Source organism: Amphiura filiformis, chromosome 1 (assembly GCF_039555335.1).
Source record: "Amphiura filiformis chromosome 1, Afil_fr2py, whole genome shotgun sequence".
NCBI classification, from domain to species: Eukaryota; Metazoa; Echinodermata; class Ophiuroidea; order Amphilepidida; family Amphiuridae; genus Amphiura; species Amphiura filiformis.
In genome coordinates, this window is record NC_092628.1 from 6,769,605 (window position 1) to 6,791,751 (window position 22,147).

At 37.1% G+C, this 22,147-nt stretch overlaps 1 protein-coding gene across 1 annotated transcript; it reads right to left on the reverse strand.

Moving 5' to 3' along the window:
• Positions 1-1,157: 1,157 nt before the first annotated feature.
• On the reverse strand, positions 1,158-8,246 carry LOC140155086 (scavenger receptor cysteine-rich domain-containing protein DMBT1-like). Its single transcript, XM_072177782.1, has 6 exons — positions 7,973-8,246; positions 7,219-7,240; positions 6,218-6,543; positions 4,196-4,309; positions 1,909-2,036; positions 1,158-1,298 (listed from the first exon to the last, which is right to left on the reverse strand). The coding sequence occupies exons 1-6, from the start codon at positions 8,244-8,246 to the stop codon at positions 1,158-1,160; spliced, it is 1,005 nt and encodes a 334-aa protein (XP_072033883.1).
• Positions 8,247-22,147: the final 13,901 nt, after the last annotated feature.

Consider the following 22,147-nt stretch of genomic DNA (forward strand, 5'->3'; position numbering starts at 1 on the left):
AAAAAATCATTGTAAACGTCGTCACTTAGTCACAATATGTACAATTGTACATATGCCCTAATTTGCATAATTGATGAGGTAATTATTTTTTTTTTAGTTTTTCACAAATTACTATCCAAAATAGTTATAATAAGGAAAAAAAAAATTTTTTGATCGAGCCATCTTCCTTCGTGTCCGAAATATAAAAAAAATACCAATATGTCAAAAAAGAAATGTTAGAGCCTACAAATTAGGAGCAGACAAACTGCTACAACGCGGAATACATTTGTTGTCAATCTTCCCAGTTGCACCTATCTTTGGGTAAATCTTTATTTATTTATTTTACGCCGAAATGAAAGACCTAGTTTACGTGGTGTTATAAATTTTTGAAACATTCATTGCTGTATTTATAATACTCTTCAAAAGCATGTAATGTTACACAATCAAACTTTGTGTCATTTGAAAGATGATTTCTAGTATTTGAGCTACATTAATTATTATAATGTACAAAAGTATACAAGTATATTAATTTAGTATTTAACTTTTTTAGGGGAGCGGGCATTTAAAGAGTGAACCTTTGCATTTTTCCGCTATAATGAGGGCACAGTGGCGCAGCGGGACGGGTGTGCCACTGAGTTCGATTCACGGCGGTGCCATCGTGTTGAGCACCTGGGCAAGGTACTTAACCACACTAGTTTCTTACTACCTAGGGTGAAATGGGGAGCTGTTATGAATATTGTCCTTTGAGCACCGCCCAAAGCATGCTCTAACGACAGCGGAATAAATGTATAAAGGTCCTTGACACACGTAAAAGGCGCTGTATAAATGTCGGTATTTATTTATTACATACAAATGGGTGTTTAAGAAATTAAAGATTTAATCGTCGCCGTCTCAACAAAGGCAGCATTGCAGCCTTCAAAGAACATTACAAAATTGATCATGAAACAAAATAGCATTAATTTCTCTAAAAGGTCAACCTTACTAATTGAAATCTCTAAATTAAAAAACGCATTAATATTTTGCAACATGATCTATAAAAGTGGATCCTTGAGTGGATTCGGAGTTGAATCGACAGCAATAACACCATTTCCATCCATTCCTTTCTTCTTTTGTCTGCAAATTCTTAAACGGTCGTAAGGCGCAAAAAGTAAGGAACATTACAACCTCTCTATTATAACTTACCTATAAGTCATGTTTGTCCCATTACTGTAAGCAACTGTTCCATCGCCCCACACGAACTCATCTTTAGTCTCTATATAGCTCAATCCTATCCAATAAGCTACGTCCGTTTGATTTTCTAAATTATCAGTTATTATATCCTAAAAAATATTACAAAATCATTTCGTAGGTCGTAAAATATATTGGCAGATAGATGACAGGAGTCGCAGCATCACTTGTTGTGATCATTGAAAATGTCATGATAAAGTAGACTTAAAATTAGCTTTAGCATATCCAGATACTGTGAAATCGTATATTTACTATGTTTATTTAGCTACCATAAGTTATGCGTCACTATGTCAAAAGTATATTTCCCGGTACAGCGCACTTATGAATCTATTATTATAGCCGCCACTATGTGATGCGACCGGTGATCTAATTGCAATTTCCAATATTTGAACAAAAATTTTAAAAATGTGATTTCTAATCACATGACCATGGAAATTTTACATTTTATTGTTTTTTGAATACAGATGTATATTATGATTTTATTTGTTTAACCATCCGGTCCAGGTGGATACACGCTTGGTTCCGGATAGGTCTAGACTAAAACGAATTGATCAACCCACGTTTAAAAGCTAATAACTAACATGCTGATCTGTATGGAGACAAAAGAAAGTATTTTGCAATATTTCTATCGCAATAATTATTTTAATAAAGATTAACTTGTCGTAAAGAGTAGAGTATTTTGCTTGTACGAGTCTCTCTTACATTTTCCAGCGGCGTCCCGATACTAACTAGGTAGGCTCCTATTTCTTCACACCTCGACTTTGCATCCCAATAATTTGATGGTGATGGATGACTTTCGTAGCAGTGTCCCATAAATTCCATTTGGATCACTAAAGTACATAACATGACATTGATGTTGATAAATTTAATAAAAGCAAGTGAGAATACTTTTCAAGTTTTTAGCTCTAACACAGAAAGAAAGCACTTCCCTTAACTGTCGAAAGAATTTTGATGGATCAATTAATAAACGAGTTTCATTATGCTACAGGGCCTTGCATAATCAACAAGAATTGTCTTTAAAAAAAGATAAAGTTCACGGATCAGGTGCATTTTTTCAACTTTCAATTTTCATATCATGACATAACCTACTCTACACTTATTTGACAATAGTGATTTGAGGCATAATGATACCTACATCCTGACTCTGGAAATGAATTATTTTTAAAACGTCAATTTGCATACATTTGTTAAGCCACCTACTTGCCTACAAGGAACAAATTTGTCATTTTTATTTTAGCACTTTCATTTATTATTCATGGTGTCCAGATTGACACATTATGTGTCTATATCACACCCACGATGCCCATAAAGCTTATATAACTTGCCAGCCAGGAACTCTAGAAATCTGCAGTAGCCTAACTAAGTATAGAAAATGAACCAGTTGTGTGTATCCTTCAAACAAGATGATTTTTAAAACAAATACCACTCCGTATTCAATTATAACTTGTGGCACATCATGAGCAGTAAACCGGCTCACAAAGGCATACAAACGAGGGCATGAGATATCAGGAATTATATCCTGCCTCTTAACCACATGGTTGGTGGGCTACATTAGCTATTCAAGACACATGGTATGTGACACACGGTATGTAAGGGATAAACTGCGCATATGAGATGTGGGTTCAACAGATATTGATGTTCACATGCGTGAACAAAAAATAAGTACACGTCCGGGACGCCATAGCAGCCAAGATCAGCCCAGAAGTTTATTTTTGATTATACACCCATAAATCTTACCTATCTCTCTAAGATTTAAACTCTGGTGACTTGTCACGACCATTCCGCATCAATGTATGTACTTCTAAAATGCGGATCTGGCCTTCGTTGCGCACAAACAAGCGTACAAGCTGCATGGTTTGCGTGTACAAGCAACAGTATCCCGCCGCGAGTTTTGATGTGTCTTATCAGGTGCTTCACATTTTATTACTTACGCCCTGCTACTGTTTTCAAATGTCGCCACAATCAATCTGACGCTTTGTGACATTTGTATTTACATATATCTGCTGTATTTATTTGTCATAATCGTTATGTACGAAAGGATATACATGTATATATACCCATGTAAGCTTGATCTCAGGGCAGGGCATATCAATAGTGTTTCTACCTCACATCCAGACATATCCCCATCCAGGTCGAGGGTCCATCATCTTCAATCGTAATTAATCCATTGTGTGAGGCCAATCCCGTGTGCATGAAAGGCACCCTGATTTACTCTTCGCAGTTAGGAACTAGACTTTGATACGACAACAAAAGTGAGGGTAGACTTTTGGCACCCTGACAACTTTGCTAAAAGTTATTGAACTTTGTACAGATGTCAAATTTCGAACTTCGTCAAATTGTGTTACAAATGCTACCAATAAATTATTTACGTCATTATGATGTAGAAAATGTAAATTTTGAGATGGGCTGTTTTGAGTTATGACCAAAAGGTCAAAGGTCAAATTTTTACATGGGTCAAAAGAGGCAAAACTACTAAGAATTTGATCAAAATGGTGTCAAAATGTTCGTTTTGATTAATCAACTGAAATAAAGAATATTTTTCCCTATCTATGATATTTTCTTAGTAGGGTAACACAGGGAATAGGTAGAGGGTTATATATCATGGAGGCCACATTTACATGCACGTGCATTATTTTTGGACAGTTTTAACTTATCAACACCTCTTTTTATCTAACCCTGCCGTCATTCCTGAAAAGTGACGTGAATTGAAATATTTGGGTTGAAAATGCAAACTGTCAATAGAGTAGCAAAATGCAACTTTTTTACATCGAAAATTTCATAACAAAGTGAAGATGATAAAAGGTAGCACCAAATACCTGCTCACTTGATACATAATTAACCTTTCTGTGTTTCAGACTTTAAAAAAGAAAAATGGTAGATTGATTTTTGGATTATACCGCATGGTTACATACATCTTGGACTTTCCGCAGTTCTGCAGTTCAGGTCTTCATACATTTGCCAATTAACCCAAACTTTCATCTATACTTACCACTGCTCTTGTCGCAGTTCTCACCAGTCCATCCTGGATTACACACGCAGGTGTATTGATTGGCGCCATCCTGACATTGCCCGTTGAAACATGGGTTGCTTGCACAGTCAATGGCTGCAAGAAATATGGTAGTTTGTAAAACTTAGCTTCTGGTAAAGGTACCGGATCTGAAGCTCATTTCACAGTCTGTATTAGAACGTATATAATATTTTTGTCTTACAAAATCATTTTCCCTGTTTCTATAAACGCCTCAGGGACCAAAAACATTATTGATCAAAGAACTTAAAAGCAATTCCAAATGACCGTAGACTTAGAGACAGGCGTCCTATCCTTTACCCACACAATCATTGCACTGATGACAATCTCATTTCACCATTCGCTTCTTTCTTCTCGGAAGAGTTTTCATCTACTCTGTTCCACTTTCATTTCGACTGAACTGACGCATTTTCACCAGAGTCACATATCCTTTTTTTGGGGGGGGGGGATTCGGCACACTTTCTTCGCTCAGTGGTTGATGTACTTTCTTCACTCCCTAAAATATGTGGGGCCAGTTGTTCTATTTTGATAGCGCTTTATTCACTGTTTATTCACTATATATTATAGCCCAAATGTTCGTTTCATTCGGCCTTTATAGTAACTAGTAAACTGGAAATCCCCCCTGTAATAAACATTCCCAATTTACGTTGCAATACTGCATGGGGAATTTTCCTGAGATTCTTACACTGAAATATAGATTTCATACGTGATAATGGATTATACAAGGTATACCGTAAAAACTCGATAATTAACATATGTGCTTACTATCGAGCGCTTTTGAAACATGCAAACATGAAGAGCTCCATCCACAAAAGTGTAAAGACTTTTGAGCAAATTATCGATGTACATAGTTACATTCGAACAAGTATGCCTACAAATTTGTGTCTCAACCACATTAGCTCAGTTGGTAAAGCGCCAGACTTTGATACAATTTCATGTTTTAAAAGCGCTCGATAGTAAGCGTATATGCTAACTTTCGAGTTTTTACGGAATTACAGTACTAAAAATAGTAAAAAGAGTGTTAATTCCAAAGTGTTTCCCATATTGTGATTAATATAGTTCCAAAACGTAAATTTAGGCAAAATACCTAGACATTCATGAGAAATGAATAGTGAATGAGTTTACAATAATATGAAAAGGACAAGCCTGGAATGAACTGGATTCGGACACATGCGTTTCATCATCCCGAACGTAATTTGCACGTAAGTAACAATGCAGAAAATATATGTATATATCCACACCGATGCACCCAGCACACACCTCACACAAATTTATATCACCAGACCTATGTCGGGCATGTAATTTCCTATTTTTTTCTTTCAAAACGTTGCCTTTTTCTTTCTCGAGATCAAATCGAAATAAATGATATTAACCCAAATGCGCGTGAAGCGCGTCGCCGTGCACCATAACTGAACCTTATTGATTATTTAGAGGCTAATAACAGCGCATCGGTTATTTGAGGGCAATATCTAAATATTTTGCCTTTGGAACTGAGGAATATCACAAGGGGCCCGAGCGATATTACAAGGTCAAAAACAAAACCTTTAGATTTTTCACAATGCCCCACATATTACAGTTGCAAAGTTATTATCCTTATTCATAACCATCACTTTCATCTTTTCACTTTACAAAATAACACAAAAGTTTAGTATAAAGTTTGTGAAAATAACTGTTACATTTTGCCTTTCGAAAAATCGAAAAGGCTAAAACAGGACGACCAATGACAGAAGTGCGAATCACTATCTGTGCAAATAAGCTAGCGCGCAATCCACAGAAAGCGGCCATCGCGCGAGCAGTTTGTTCGACGCACAAAACGGCGCGTGAGGACTTTACTAATATTTACGCTGAAACAATTACGCATTGTGCGTTCAACTGTGAGGAATAATGACCTCAATTTGCGTCCGCGTATTTACAAATAATAAAATCTGATAGGATCACAGGCATCGCGTATATTTATGAGGTTATGAATTTCAAATAAGTACTTACAATCGGCACAGCGAACACCGGCATCTTCATTATGTGTACAATCGTGAATGCCCCATCCATTATGATTACATTCATCCAGGTAATTTTCTGATCCTGTACACCTAACACCATTCAGCCATATCTGTCCAGAGCCCTGTCCAAAGCCACCGTTACGAACCGCTTGTGCAGCATCGTAGGGAAGTCCAAGTTGTCGGCAAACTACCTGTGCGTCAGTTATGGTCCAGAAGTCATCGCAAACTGTTCCCCAGCCGTTATAAAACACTTCCACTCGACCTTCATTGTTGTTAGACCCCCAACAAGACGTATAAGAGAATGGTCCAAAATAGCTTCAATTTTAGAACGGGAGAAAAAGCAGTAACCAATATCATTATCGGGATTACACATCAAGAGCTATAGACAAACCTGAGGTTGCTCATATTAAGTTATCATTGAGATTACAAATCAAGATCTAGACAAACTTGTGGTTGCTCACATTAATCTTGTACGGGATCTTGTATTGCTATATACATTCTAGTGAGAGTATATTATGCGAAGTTTCTAAAAAGTGTCCACAAAGATGTAGAACACGGAATGAATGATTTCAATGGTTTATATTTTGTATTAAAATTGGGCTAAACTCCATTTTATAGCATTTTTTATGATTTGGTTTATCTTGTCAATGCAATTCTCTCCATAATTTAGTCGTAAATGCTCTTGTTTGCTACATTGCTTTACTTGGGTTACTTACTCTGTTCACAATTAGTTCCCGTATAACCTCCATCGCACAGACAGGTGTATCCATTAATTTCAATTCTACATGGCCCTCCATTTTGACACGGTGCTATAGAGCACCTAACAATATCTTGCAAAGTAACATAAGTAGATGAAGGTGTTATACAATTAGAGGGAAAGGACAAAAGAAAGACACAAAAGAATGAAATGGGGTTATGATTTTGGAAACGAACGGAAGGACAGAGGTCTTTTCTTGAGCTGGCTTTGTCGCTAAAAACGAAAGGCTGTACCTCACATCATACAACTTATATCCTGAAACAAGTTTGAACAAGATTTAAAAAAAATATTATATACTTCTGCCAAATGAAACACAGCTCAATCCTAATTATTCATTTGGCAATTAAAGTTAAATATAATTTCAATTTGCCGAGAAAAAAATCCAAAAAAAAATCACATCGCGTCCAAGATTTCAGCGACATATACTAAGGAAGGAAGGTTTTATTTCGAACTCTAATGGTGACACGCAGGTCAAATTGCTAGGATTGTACATTAAACACAACTAAACAGACACAATGCAATTTGCAGGCAGCAACTTAATCAGCGCCAATATTGCAACATTGAAACAAACTATACAGACATCCAATCCAACCTAACCCCATCCCCCAGTAGGCAATGAGGATAAAGTGCCTTGCCCAAGGACACAACACGTTGGCACGAGCGGGGCTCGAACTCGCAACTTATGGATTATGAGTCGAGCGCCTTATCCACTCCGCCACACGTGCTCCACTTTGTTTCTTTACCCTTCACACACAAAATTGTCTATTGTTGACCCCATTTTTTCCACCAAGGCTCATTGTGTACCGCCAGCCTAAGATGTACCGACGTCCATGATGAGCGAGGGGCCATCGCCTCCGGCTCAAACCCAAACCAGCACCACACCCCACACACCCCCAACTGGCTACGCCACTATCCACAGTTCGTCAGTGCCCACTGTTACTCATCGATTGTGTTGATGTTGTTTACAAACAAAACACACATAAATACCTGGATTGGCATCTGACAGTGTAATAGCAAATCCCAAGTCAGTTACGCTGCCGTCGCTAGTAAATGTCACCCTTACGAAACTATCAGCAATAAGGAAGTCTTGTGGCAGGTTAATTCCACTGTATTTACCATATGCATCAACAACCTCCGAAGTGCCGAAATATAGGAAATCGCAACATCCCTCAAGTCTAAATGTATCAAAGTGAACTAAGATGTGTCTTTCTTGAGTATTGATGATTATCCATTGACATACTGCATCGTTACCATAATTCATGTATTCCAAGGCGTAGGACTCGTTGATATCTATGCCAGTTATGTTGGTATTCCAACAGTCTGTGATTCGTACTACGGTAAAATATGTAAAATAAAGGGTTCCCAAGAAGTAGGTCCCCACCAAAACATGTTAGTATGATCCAAAAACCAATCGATCATTTCTCTTGACTTAAAGTTTAGAACACCAGTTGATTAGTTTTACTGAAAAATATAGCCATTTAGACATTTTCGCTCAAAGAGAGCTGCATCATTCAACTCCACATTCAATAAACATACACCATTAATTGTTTAAGATTAAAAAAATCAACTTCTTCCAAATGAAACACAGCTCAATCCCCCAGGGGGACTTTCAAACCTTCATGTGTACGTATCACTTTCAAGAGCCATATGTTTAAGCTCCTCCCGCTTTCATACTGGTAGATTACAGGTGCATTTCAGTTCTGACGAACACTTATCATGCTTATTTGTATTTAGGTTTTTGATTTTTTCCAATCGATTGCCAGAAAACATGATGAAATGCATGTTTCTGGCTCTTTTTTTAAAGAAATTAGTAAAATAGTGAAGCTTTTCTTTCATTTCCAGTTAGTACTCAATGAATGGTTAGAGTTGAGCTGTTTCATTTTGAAGAATCGGGATTAAATTATTCATATTTCTTTTTGATTAAATTGCTTGCTTAAAGAAGAGAAATTGTCAAACACAAACTGATGCATAAAAACCATTAAAAGCATATGAAAAAAAATACATTTTTTGGCTGAAAATTTCATAAATGTATTTCTCAGTGCAGAAGATAAAAAGTACCAATAAAACGGCACTCACTTGATGCGTAACTACTCACTCTGTGTTCCAATTTTAAAACAAGATAAATTATCGATGTATTTTTGGATTGTCCTAAACAAAATGTCTTACCAGGCGACTTACTTCTTGGTGACTTTGTGTTGAAAAGGCGAGCTTGACAATTAGTTTTTGATAATTACAATTTTGTAATGGTAATTGTAGTAATTATAGGTTGTCATAATATGACATGTCACAGATTTTAATTACTTGGGTTCCAACATGGGCTCTAGTGCTGGAGACCTAAAAAAGAAAGGCGCTAGCCTGGGCAGCTTTCTGGAAACTGGAACGCCTTTGAAGAAGCCCATCCCTGCCAATCGAAACAAAAATCAAGCTATTTGAGACAACTTGTGTTACTGTCTTTCTGTACGGGTGTGAGTCATGGGTAATCACCAAGGACATGGAAAACAAGATTAATGCCTTTGCAATATCTTGCTACAGAGTCATGTTAAACATCAAGCGTGTGGATCGGATTCCAAATGAAACCAACACCACACACTAGTCAAATTTCTCGGCCATATACTGCGTCTTGAAGACGACGAGCCTGTGAAAGAATATGCCCTTTATATTCCACCACATGCGAAGAGGAAACAGGGACGGACGTGCGCACTGTACTTACAGTTTGTCCAGCACCTCCTGAGAGATACTGAAGGGATGCTACTACAGCCAAACGAAATTGTTTACTTGCCCAAGATCGCAATAGTTGGAAAAAGCTTGTAGCCGACTGATGATGATGGTGTTAATGATGATGATTATATATAATTTATATTTATTTACAAATATCGGTTTTTCATATCATATTCCGGTTATGCCCACGATAAAGTAAATAAAACTGCAGTTAGTAGATGATCATGCCAACTTACTCAACTGAAGTTCATACTCTACAAGGCTAACGTTAAGAGTGGTGAGAGTATGATATTTGTCCCCACACACTACTATTATTAGTTGGTATAATATAGGTTCTATTGTATGATTTGGCTTTTCTTGTCAATTTAGTTGTAAATATTTTCTTTGCTACTCTGTTTTACTTGGGTTACTTACCCTGTTCACAATTAGTTCCCGTATAAGCGTCATCGCAATGACAGGTGTATTCAATGATATTATCATAACATATCCCTCCATTTTGACATGGTTCTGCAGAGCACACGTCAATATCTTCAAAAGTAACATAAGTTCAATTGTGTGGATAAAAGTGTTATACAATAAAAGGGAAAGGACCTTACCTTTTGCTCTCCTTTTCAGCCAAATGTCAAGGAAACAAATTACATCTTATTCAACTCGTGATAACATTAAGAAATAAAGGGTAATGCATTACCCTTTACACGCAAATAATGTGTCCGAGGTAGTAAAAACGTAAACATGGTAAATAATGGGTGAGGCGGAGCCGAATCCATTATTTGCGTGTAAAGTTAATGCTGCACCCTTTATATCTATTCTATTACCACAAAATAGTGTCATTTAAAGAGAAAATATCACTTTTTGCCCTAATATTTGAAGTTGTTTACCTCAAGTTGGAGTGCCTACGCGTAGCCAAATGCAGATTAATTGAACGCCTAACCGGCGTAATGCTTTGCGTAGAATGCGTAACAGCGCTATTATACTGTATCGCGCTTTGCTGTGCGCTGTGATGCGAGAGGAACATAAAGTTCGTTGCCCTGGCCACTTTATTGTTAATTAATGGTCTTTCACGTGACACGTTTCAACAAATCACAGTTCGCGATTTTAATTAATGGGTTGTGGAGGTAAGAGAATTAATTATTAAGGATTTATTATTTCTTTCGAATCTAAATCCTTTATATTTTGATCAGCTCGAAATCGGCGGGAATGGTTAGGCTTTACCACTACGCCGAAAAGTAGTCCCACGTTAAGAGTGATATAGCTGACCTCTCTGATTTATTTTATGCGTGTTATTATAGAGGATAGGACTTCGAAGTAATAATTTGTGATTATCTGGCGAAATGACACAAGACAACTCAAAATAACACATATTGATATTAATCCGCGCTGTTATAAGGCCCGCCGATTACGAGCTGATCAAACTATAAATCCTAATTGGTACCAAAGGTTGCAGACTACGCAGCAGTTAAATCGTCAAAACTTTATCTCAGACTCATTTCAACTAATATCCTGTAAATCGAACAATTATTCTTTAATATGTATTGTTTACATGTGTTGAAATTGGCAAGTTACTGCGCTGCAGTATGGATTGTAGGGAAAGCTGGTGTTGTATTGCTGTTGTTGCCTTATTTGTAATATGTGTTATTGTAATCAAAATTGACTAAGTAATACTAGTTATTTTATGGATGAGTAACACCGACAATCATGGACAGAAGTTGTATAAGCCTTCCTGTGGACACACACATTTGAGTTTTATTTCGCTTTACCTTTGCCTTTTGGGTTTGTGTACTGCTGAGTGCGAACTTAGCCTACACCCCAACTGTTAATATGTTGTTTATTATGCATTTTTAGGTCATATTTGTATACATCTAGAAAACATGGTCAACCACATTTCATGTGTGTCCACTGTTACCAAGCGATTTGTCATACGTGTGTCCCCAACTGAAGGCGTTTTACAAACCAAACATACAAAAATACCTGAATTGACAGATGACAGTGTAATAACAAATCCCAAATCATTTACATCCCAGTCACTAGCAAATGTCACCACTACGAAACTATCAGCAATAAGGAATTGTCGCAGGACATTCCCACTGTATGTACCATATGCATCAATAACCTCCAAGGTGCCAAACTGTAGAAGGTCACAACATTCCTCTACTCTAAATGTCTCAAAGTGAACAAAGATGTATCTTCCTTGAGTAGTGTTGAATTTCCATTGACAAACTGCATTATTACCATAATTCAAATATTCCAAGGCGTAGGACTCGTTGACAAGAATTATCGTTATGTTGTTACCCCCACAATCTGTGATTAATATCAATGCAAAATATGTAAATATTTCAGTTTCTCTCTACCTATTTTATGTTGTCTTAACTGTCATGCTCACCAAGTAACACAATAAATACCACAAATGATTTCAAGTGGCGGTCAGTCAATTCATTCAATATGCAACTATGTAACTGAGTTTCCGTACATGAGACTTTCGACGTTCAATAAAAGGTTTTAGCCTGAATAGTTTGAAAGACAACCAATAGCTGAATTAATTGCATCGCTGAGCTATAGGCGATTGGTTTTTAGTCAATGATTGGTTTTTGACCAATCGCTCACCGGGTGCGGAGTTTAAGTTCAGCTTATTTTGTAATAGCAGCTACTCTCAGCAGCCGGCGGGCAGTTTATAAAGACACGTGATTTGCGAGTCGTATTTCTATTGTTTCGTTTACTGTCTGTACAAAATAACTCTTTACCTGGCGTGCACGATGTGTACTGTGACTGAACAGAATCACTGAAAGCAACAGAATTTATGTCTCTCAAATGTGAAAATATTGTGCCAATATTTTGCTAATACTTTTGCTAAGATGACGGTACAGTAACGCAAAAATATCTATGTATTTGTATTCAGTAGCGTATACTGCCCTTTTTAAGGGTTGGGTTAAAGGCAAACTTAAAGTACAGGTAACTGGGGAGGGGAAGCGACGAGTTACCCCCAAATTACAGTGACAGGTAGTGACCGGGCCGCGACATGCCAAAAACAAATCTTTGGGTACATACTTTATTATTGTTAATACAGTTCTTTTCCACATACCTATATTACAATTCGCTTTGGTGATTTACTAATATAATATATTTTGGGACTGCAATTTGGCGTTTTCAATGCGTTGAAAGCTTACCATGAAATTAACGCGGATATCTGGGGATGCTCCTTTTAGAATTTATGTCTAATCGTCGGCTTTTGCAGGCAACATAATGCAGATTGGCTCACGATAGATGTCGTATCCTCTATGTGGGTCTCTTGACGATATCATTACTTTGAATTCATTGCAATAACATCAAATTTTTCGTCTGGAAACAGGTTGAGTTCGGAACAGCTGTAGTATTCGGCGCCATATCAAATCTCATAAAAAGGGCACAACTGGCGTGTATGTTTTTATTTTTCCCGCATGAAAACTTGCGTCTACGTCTATAATATACTGGTTTGGATACGTTGATTGACCATTATTTTGATTTATACCAAATTGTTGTCAAACCTATGCTGTGATTGGCATCTACATGAAATATCTCTTCGTATAATGCTCTGCTATTCAGCAATCCGGTTAATGACTGTCCTTGTTATAGGTTTGATTGGGTAAGGTCTTTTGTTATAAAGCATTCAGTTTAATGCTGAGTTGTTTAGGATCTACAAGGAACACAGTAGCTTGACTTTGGAATGAGAGGCCTATTATTGATTAAACGCGGATATTAAAAGCACAGCTCCTTAAATCATAAATAATAGAATGTTTGGAATTTTGTAACTAAAATACTAACTGCATTCTGCATTAAGTATTTATTTATTTAATCCCATTTATTTATTTGTTTATTCACTGACTCATTTATTTATTTGGTAGATTAGTAATTAATTATTAATATTCCATGATTCATCGGTTTATTATTGATTGTTGATAACTTGAAAACTTGATTGATGGTAATAGCTATTTCACATATTTCTAGTTTATATGGAACGTCCATTTGATTAGCATCGTACATTAGATAAAATTATCAGTATTGATTTATTCTATTCAGTAATATCAAGGATTACTATTAAACTTCTCACAGCTAATAGTGATAATGCAATGAGTTTCACAACCGACACTCAGGTCCCGGGTTCGATTCCCAGCTCTGCCTAGTTATTAGAAAAATTGCAATTTCTGAACTGCTAACTTATTTAGCGCGCGATATGAGCTAGTCCTTTTCTGATGGCTGTGTCTCTTACAGGCACACTGCCTCTGGAATCCAAACCAGGTTTCCGCCCTCTTTACACCTCTTAAAAATCAAAAAGAGAAGAGAAACGCCTCTGTGCATGTGATTTGGACAAAATTCAATTTCATAGATGACAATTTCAGCTTTAGAAAAAGCATATTTAGGCGAGCATTTAAACTTCAATTGTGTTACAGTTACACGTTTCATGATCCTTTCTTAGCTCACCAAGAAATTCGCGCCCGGTTGCTGAGGTTCTGTATACTGAAAGGTAACATGTTAGCCATCTTGTACACAAAATATATTGGGCTTATTATTGCTAGTGTAAACCTTTCAAAATGATAACATCAGATCATAACCAATATCACCAGAAATTACAGCTTTGTAAAATAATAATAATCTTCTTACTTACCGAGGTTACCGGTACTTGCACCACATTGGCTCCAAATGAGCAATGCAAGCAATGGTAGAATCCTACCGATACCAATCATAGTTTTTGATCTAAAGAATAAGCATCATTTTAGGTTTCTTGTTCTCCCTGTCTGTAGGTGACTTGATAGAAAGTGAAGGCTTATGACAAAAATAAGTTATATATATAAGTTAACTTTTAGCGATAATAACGTTATACGCTCGTACTAAAATGTCAAGTTGGAGTCCTTCTACGTAAGTATTAAAGTTCACTAGATTTATTTAATATTAAAATGTCAAGTACAAGTCTTTCTACGTAAGTATTAAAGTTTGTCGACGTAGGCTTTAGTATTAAAGTTTATAGAAACATAACTTGTTATGTGTTTGTTTGATTTTGATTTTAACGTATTACGAATAATCCCATATATAATAAGGGATTCAACATGTTTCACCATTGTTTATACGTCCGCGTCGTCTGCGTGGTTAAAAGGAAACTACGCAGACGCGCAGGACGCGAGTTGTTAAACGTTGATGAACAACTTTGAAACATTGTCTTTCGCCCTGCTAGGATGAAAAATAGAGGCCGCCTCCATCTTCATTATTTAACTTTGAAACATAATTGAATCTATTTCAACAACAAAAACAATCTAAAGATCGTCTAGTTCACACGAGTATTTCATCGGATGAATGTCAGTTAGTCATTGCCACTCAACATTACAAGAAGATCGATGACTTATATGTTGTGTTGATATCTGCACAGGATAAAAAGGCAATGTTAAGATGCTTGTTCTAAATAATGCATGTATTTAAGTTAATAAGGAACTTGTTAATTTGTTAATTTGAACTTGTTCCATATTTCCATGTTTGTATTATTAATTATTCATATTCTTTAACTGTTATAATGTTATTTGTATGTATGTTATCAGGGCTTCCAGGGAGACCAGTACTTTTGTATTGATGGAGTTTGCCTGAATAAATAACGAATAAATAATAAATAAATGTAAGTGAGTATACGTACACAAGTTCTAGCATGCATGACGGATGTGCGCAAACGCATAACGCGTATACGCGCATCCGTTAACTCGCGTATGTGCTATAGTAAAAGCCTGGATTCATCACCGAGTAACAATTTAGCTCCTGTACAAAGGTAAAGGATCAATTGTTGAACCAGTGATAGCAAGCACAATGGAGTAAAAAAAGTACAAATGATAAAGAATATCAAAGACTTATAACAGGCTGTCATTTAACTTTTGATGATAAGGTTAATGCCCTGGGGGAAAATACTCATAATGAGTCGGATAAGGTCAATGACATTGAACTTATAGTTACAAAAACAACGAAATACCGAAATAATGACACTTTCAATTGACCTTAATTGAATCCCACAATTCCTTGCGTTAGACCCAAGATGTCGTCATTTGACGTCATTAGGACTTGCAATGTCCGCTGAACGATGTGCGCATCGACGTCTGGGGTATAACCGCAAGGAATTACCGACAAGGTCAATTAGTTTAATATTATTTTGAATCGATAAAAAGTCAATGTAGATAATAACTGACAATTTCAATAAATGGTGGTATAAGATGGATGCACTGTACTAATTGGCATCGATGGGTGCAATGCCCGAGCAAGAACGTAGGTAGGATAACACAACTAAACTATACAAGACATATCTTTTTCCATATTATTGTTGCCTTTGTTTTCTTTTTTGATCATTTTTTCCTACATGTATTACGAGCCCGGGGTTTTTAATACATGTAGGAAAAAATGATCAAAAAAAGAAAACAAAGGCAACAATAAGGGAGCGTTCATTATTTCCACCGGAGGGGGGGGGCCGGGAGAATACATGGGGGGGGTCAGATGGTTTTTGTGGTTTTTTAGTTATTGAAAGGGGGGTCAGATGGTTTTGCATCTCAAAAACCCTGGAGCTTCGCCCCCTGGACCCCCATCTGGAACATTGCCCCTGGACCCCTGACCATTAGATGTGCGCTTTACATGGCGGCCGACACTTTGGTCCTAGTACGGACTTAAGTTGGGCCTCACCTGTTTTTCCCCTGCCATGGTGTGAATTGACATAAATTTGCACCAAAAGTAAGTAATTTATTATAGCATAATGGGTCATTGGGTAAAACATTCCAAAAAATGGAGAAAAATTCTAGATTTTGCTTCTAATTTGCCAAATGTACAATACCAATAGGAGAATTTTGAACCATATTTCATAAATATACATGTACACTGCCATTTTCGTAAGAATTAAGAATAATCAAGCTGCTGCACAGTAATGCTGTGGTCAGACTCATAATTATAATAATACTAATTAAAAAATTCACCCTTTCAGAAATTATAATATGGTTGTGTGATGGACAAATGTTCCGGACAAATGTGCAGACACACAAACCACAGCCACCCTAGCCCTATGGATGGGGTGTACATGTCTGTGTGCATGTTTTCTCTCTTTCAAGAGGTAAATGAATTAGAGAGTTCCATGAAAGAAATTTTAAATATTTTTATATGGTCAAAATATTAATTAAAATATGCATAATTATCAATAATTTCATTAACGGTAACATTAATGATTCTGGAAGTGACAGATAAATCTAAATAATTTTGTGGATATGTTGGATATTATGACAACAAATTTTGAATCAAATTTGAGATCTATTTTGACATTTTTAGATAATCATTTCACATTTTACATGGATCTACTTGGACCTTATGTGTCCAAGTTTGAGCCGAACCGATTCTGTTTGTGTCCGAGTCCGGCAAAAAGTGGACTTGAGTCCGATCGATACATCACCATAGGCGTAGATCCCCCAATATTTTGCCAGGGGATGCTCCATACAATCATCCCCCCAATGTTGACGCTTGAATATAGGTTTCTGACCACATATTTGCACATTTTAGCCCCAAAAGTGCAAATTTATTCCACTTTTGCACCATATTTCATCAGTTTAGCTTCAAAATATCAAAAATTTTCACGCGCTTCACGCGCAAAAGGACCATCGACTTATTTTGACGCCAAAAGGTGCTGGATTCACTATACTTCAAGAATTTTTTCCAACCCCATTCCCCCACCCCCCCACCCATGTCAAAAAGAAATCTACGCCACTGTACATCACTGATTTATGATAAGATGTCACAAACTACTTTTTATTCCTTTTAATATACTGATGAAGAAGATTTTGCAACTCATTCATTTTACACCAATTGAAAGGGGCTATGTACTGCACCCAGCATCAACATGTATGAGAAGTCGATGCATACTTACAATTTAAGAGATTGAAAATTAATAACTCAGCTTGATAGTTCATTAAACTCATTTGATTTTTTATATTCTGTATGATTGAATTAAATTACAACTTAAAAAATTTAATTAATTAGTTTTACAGCCATTTTAGCCTAATTGCATAAAACTAATGAAAATAATAATTTTGACCCCAAGTTTCCAAACCTGCCACTTGAAAGATTGTTCTTGGTGCAAAAAAACTATAGTCGTATGGATAATATCACCTATGGTACCGTATTGAAGTGCATGTACATGTACTAGCTGGAGCACAGGGTGGCAGTTTGAACCAAAAACTGTGTACATGCGTGTGAAATAAATAATATTTTAGAAAAATAGATAAAACAAGTTCAAATACCCTGTGGGGTTCTACCTAGTTGAAGGTATATGAGGATGTGCCATGATTTTGGGGTCCTTTTCAGCGATTTTGGTATATTGATGGGTGGATATTCACCAATATTTGGAGAAAAGTGCCCAATTACTGCAATTAGGGTAAATTTAGGTGCTTTTTGTGAAAAATTGGTATACTGATAGCCCGGTGGCAAAAACAGTAAAGGCATAATTTTTCAGCCTGATATGTGGCAGTGACGTGATGCGTTGAGGCAGCGCATCTATTGCGCGTCATTGCGCGTGTGCATACGTCAGCACTTTAAGTGTCCATTGGCTACTTGAAGCTGTGCCTATAAATGAAATGCACACTGACATCACTGCTACATGGTGATGAAAAATGGTAGGCCTACAGATGCGAGAAAGTCAGCATTCAAAGGTCTGTGTGGCACATCCCCGTAACCAAAATTACAAAGACCCCACTCCACCGCAGCAATACTTTCTATTTTGGTTGGTGGGGGGGTCATATGATTTTCATGTAGCTCGGAGGGGGTTATATGGTTTTTATTATCGGAGAAGGGGGGTCATATAGTTTTCGGCAGTGACTTTCTGTCTGCTCCCAGCCCCCCCCTCCGGTAGAAATAATGAACGGTCCCTAATATGGAAAAAGATATGTCTTGTATAGTTTTGAATGATTCCAGAGACGCAGCATTTCTGATACGAACTGGTATCCGTTACGTAAAGACTTAGCAAGGTCCATACGTGTGGCTAACGCCGTACAGTAGTAGCAGTGATAGTAGTATTACACCCCATCCTCTACCAAATATGCGTCATATTGCAGTTACTGTTCATTTAGAGAATAAACGATAGGAATTTTTATTTTGCCTATCCTCTACCGTGTGATAGACGACAGGCAGGTCCAATATTTTGAGTAGTGGATGCCGGCGCAGCCGGTATCCACTACGATAAAAAATATGGACCTGCCTGTCGTCTATCATAGGTAGAGGATAGGCAAAATAAAAATTCCTATCGTTTATTCTCATTCTTAGTCAGTTTAATTTAATTTTAATAACTGTAAACAAATTTTTTAAGCAAAAACTAAGTTACCGTCATAAAAACTCCCCTCATTATAAAATGAACGAAACTTGTTTACAACTTCTGTTACGCGTATTGCTAGCGCGTTCGCGTATTCCGGCGCGATCCAGCGCGATACATACGCACGTTACGCATTATCAAGACGCATGATGACGTGGGGTCGTCTACGGCCTGATAGACGGTACCCGAAATCATGCGATTGTCCAATCAGAAATGTGTCTACGAACTAGACTAGACTCCCACTGACTAAGAATTTCCTATACACAATACACAGTACTCTCACCATTGACGCGTGACCTCTACAAACAGTGTATGTTATAGGTATAGGTATAGGGTATTGGCTAGTTAACGTCATTGTGTGAGAAATAAGCGGCCAATATTTAAAGTACTCTCTGAAATTCTAGAAAATATAATTTTGTAACATGTCCTACATTTTTAGCTAATTTATGTGTTTGGAAATATTCGCACTTTGGTGTTTTAGGAAGGAAGGGCACGGCACCGCATGAAAGATTTTCTGTGTAAATCGAATGCATCTTTTACTGACTATCACTCACTTGTGTACCGCTCTCTTGCGAAGGGCGTTAAAGCTAAACCACTTGGAGGATATTTTTTGTACTTGATGTCAATCAAGAATAATGAATACATTACATGTAGGCTAAAAACTGAGTAGGTTGGGTATCTTATATACATACATTATAAATATTTATATAGCGCTGCTACATTTAGAACGTAGCGCTGAAAAAAAAAAGCCAAAGAAGAACATAAAGAAAAATAAATGAGAACTGCCTGTGAAGGCTACAAAATCTATAGAAACAAATGTGACTTTAGAACCCTCTTGAAAGTACCCACTGATTGTAATTCCCTGATACCAATTGGCAGTCTATTCCAGGTGCAAGGCGCAACATAGGAGAAAGTCCTGCGTTCAGCTGACATGAGTGTTTTGATTGTGTTGTGCTCTGTCAGGAGGGTGGTATCAGAAGCAGAACACAGGCCTGCACGCGCATGGCAGTGCAGGCAAACACAATCAGACAGGTACTCAGAAACACTCTTGGTGAGGCATTTAAACACAGTGACTAAAACTTTGAAATTGATGCGCTCTTCAACAGGGAGCCAGTGAAGCTGCTTTAAATATGGTGTGGCATGATCATATTTGAGGGCCTTACATATCAGCCCAATTCTGGATCCGTTGTAGTCTTTGAATGTCTGCTTTACAACAACCAAGAAGCAGCCCATTGCCATAATCGATCTTGGAAAGGACAAGGGCTCTTATGACCAGATGACAAGTGTCATAATCCAAGTACCGACGTATCTCAGTTCGGGGGCACTGCTAATTCAAAGACGTCTCTGATATCAAAGACTCTACAGTGCCGAGTCACCTGACAGTATCATAATTCAGAGACGTCTCATAAATCACATGCTCCCTAGTCTCAAAACCCAGCCGCAATGTTGGTGAACGTGAACCGGCGCAGCGGGATTATATCCAATTCATGAATTAAAGCGCATAATACAAATACGTATTGCGGACAATTTTGCGTTTTATTTGCATTTTAAGTCGGGACTCCGTTTCGCCCAAAACACGACCCCAACTGCGCATAACATGTGACAACATTATAGTCCCGCATGAATGGTACATTTAAGATTTGTGAAAGTATAACGATATTACTAGCCACATGTGGTAATTATATCAGAAATATAGACGTTAAATTAAAAACATACTGGTATAGGGCTAACAGCCACTACTATTACCACGACTCGTTGTATCAAATCCTTGATCTTGTTATTGGCTCCATAGTATGCAAGGACAGTATGAGAATTGATTAAATAGACTGGAAAAGGATACTTTAAACCAGGCACACTACAATGACGTGACCACTCCGCAATAAGATAGATCTTATCCCACTGCCCTACAATTCACGATTTTTTCCGTGTTGGTTACGTGATTAATATTCCGGGTAAAGATTCAGGCAGGATCCATGTTGCTGCAACGACAGTCGAATGGTCGACAGCAGGTAGCCACTCAGCAAACACAAAACGTTTTCGACATCATTCGCAAAAGGTTGTCAGAAAACGTTTAAATGTCGGGTTATATAAAGGGTACATTAATGGTATAAAACGTTTTCATAACATTAAATAACATTTGTTGATAATTTACTGCACAGCAAACATAAATGTTTTACAGAAAACATTTAAATGTCGGGTTATATAAAGGGTATAAAAACGTTTTATTAACATTCCAACATGTTCATAGGGGTTGCATATCAATGGATAGCCATTGATCTATTATGATGATCATTATAATGATCATTGTGTGTCATATTATGGCCGATCTTCAAATACCCCGTTTTAAAGATAGAAATCGTTTACCTTTTACAGGATATACAACAGTTGGCCACCTTTTTCATAATAGATCAATGGACATCAAATGTGAATATTTGGTTAATGGCGCCATTTTGAATAATTTGATAGTTTGGGCATCTATGTACCAATTACAAGTGATTATATTGTGACACAGCAACCTTAGATTTAAAGCCAAAATTTAAATTTAAATTTTTGTTAAAAGTCCCAAGAGCTGGGGTGTCTATATGATAATTATGTGAAATCAATATAAAATTTGCAATTTGACCACCACTAGAATTTTTTTAGCATAGGGCAGCCATTTAAGATTTCATCATCTAAATGACTTGGTCATGTACACTATAGGGGCCTATATGTCACAAACATATACCTAGACACCAATATCGATACCATCGCCCTAGGAATATCTTTCAAGTGATTTTTACTAAAATTCACTATTTTAGCCGCCTTTTTGAATTTTGGACCATAGGGCAACTTTTTTGGATTTTGTAAACTAGCTGAATGTCTTTGTCATGTCCCCAAACATATAACTGGACACCAACATCACCACCATCGGCCTGTGAATGCCGTTCAAATGATATAGACTAATATTCGACATTTTAACCGCCATTTTGAATTTTTGGGCATAGGGCAGCCACTTTGGATTTTTTATAAGCAATGTAAATGACTGTTTCATGTCCGCAAACATATACCTACACCCAAATCACGACCATCGGCCCGAGAGCGCCGTTCAAATAAGTTAGAATAATGTT

Bases quoted from the DNA above. Each gene is read 5' to 3' on its own strand.
- LOC140155086 (XM_072177782.1), bottom strand. From the start codon at position 8,246: ATGAATTATGGTAACGATGCAGTATGTCAATGGATAATCATCAATACT. The intron at 6,544-7,218 runs GTACAGCCTTTC...CTAAAATTGAAG, and splicing joins TATAAGTTGTATGATGTGAG to CTATTTTGGACCATTCTCTT. The intron at 1,299-1,908 runs GTAAGAGAGACT...AATATTTTTTAG, and splicing joins TCGGGACGCCGCTGGAAAAT to GATATAATAACTGATAATTT.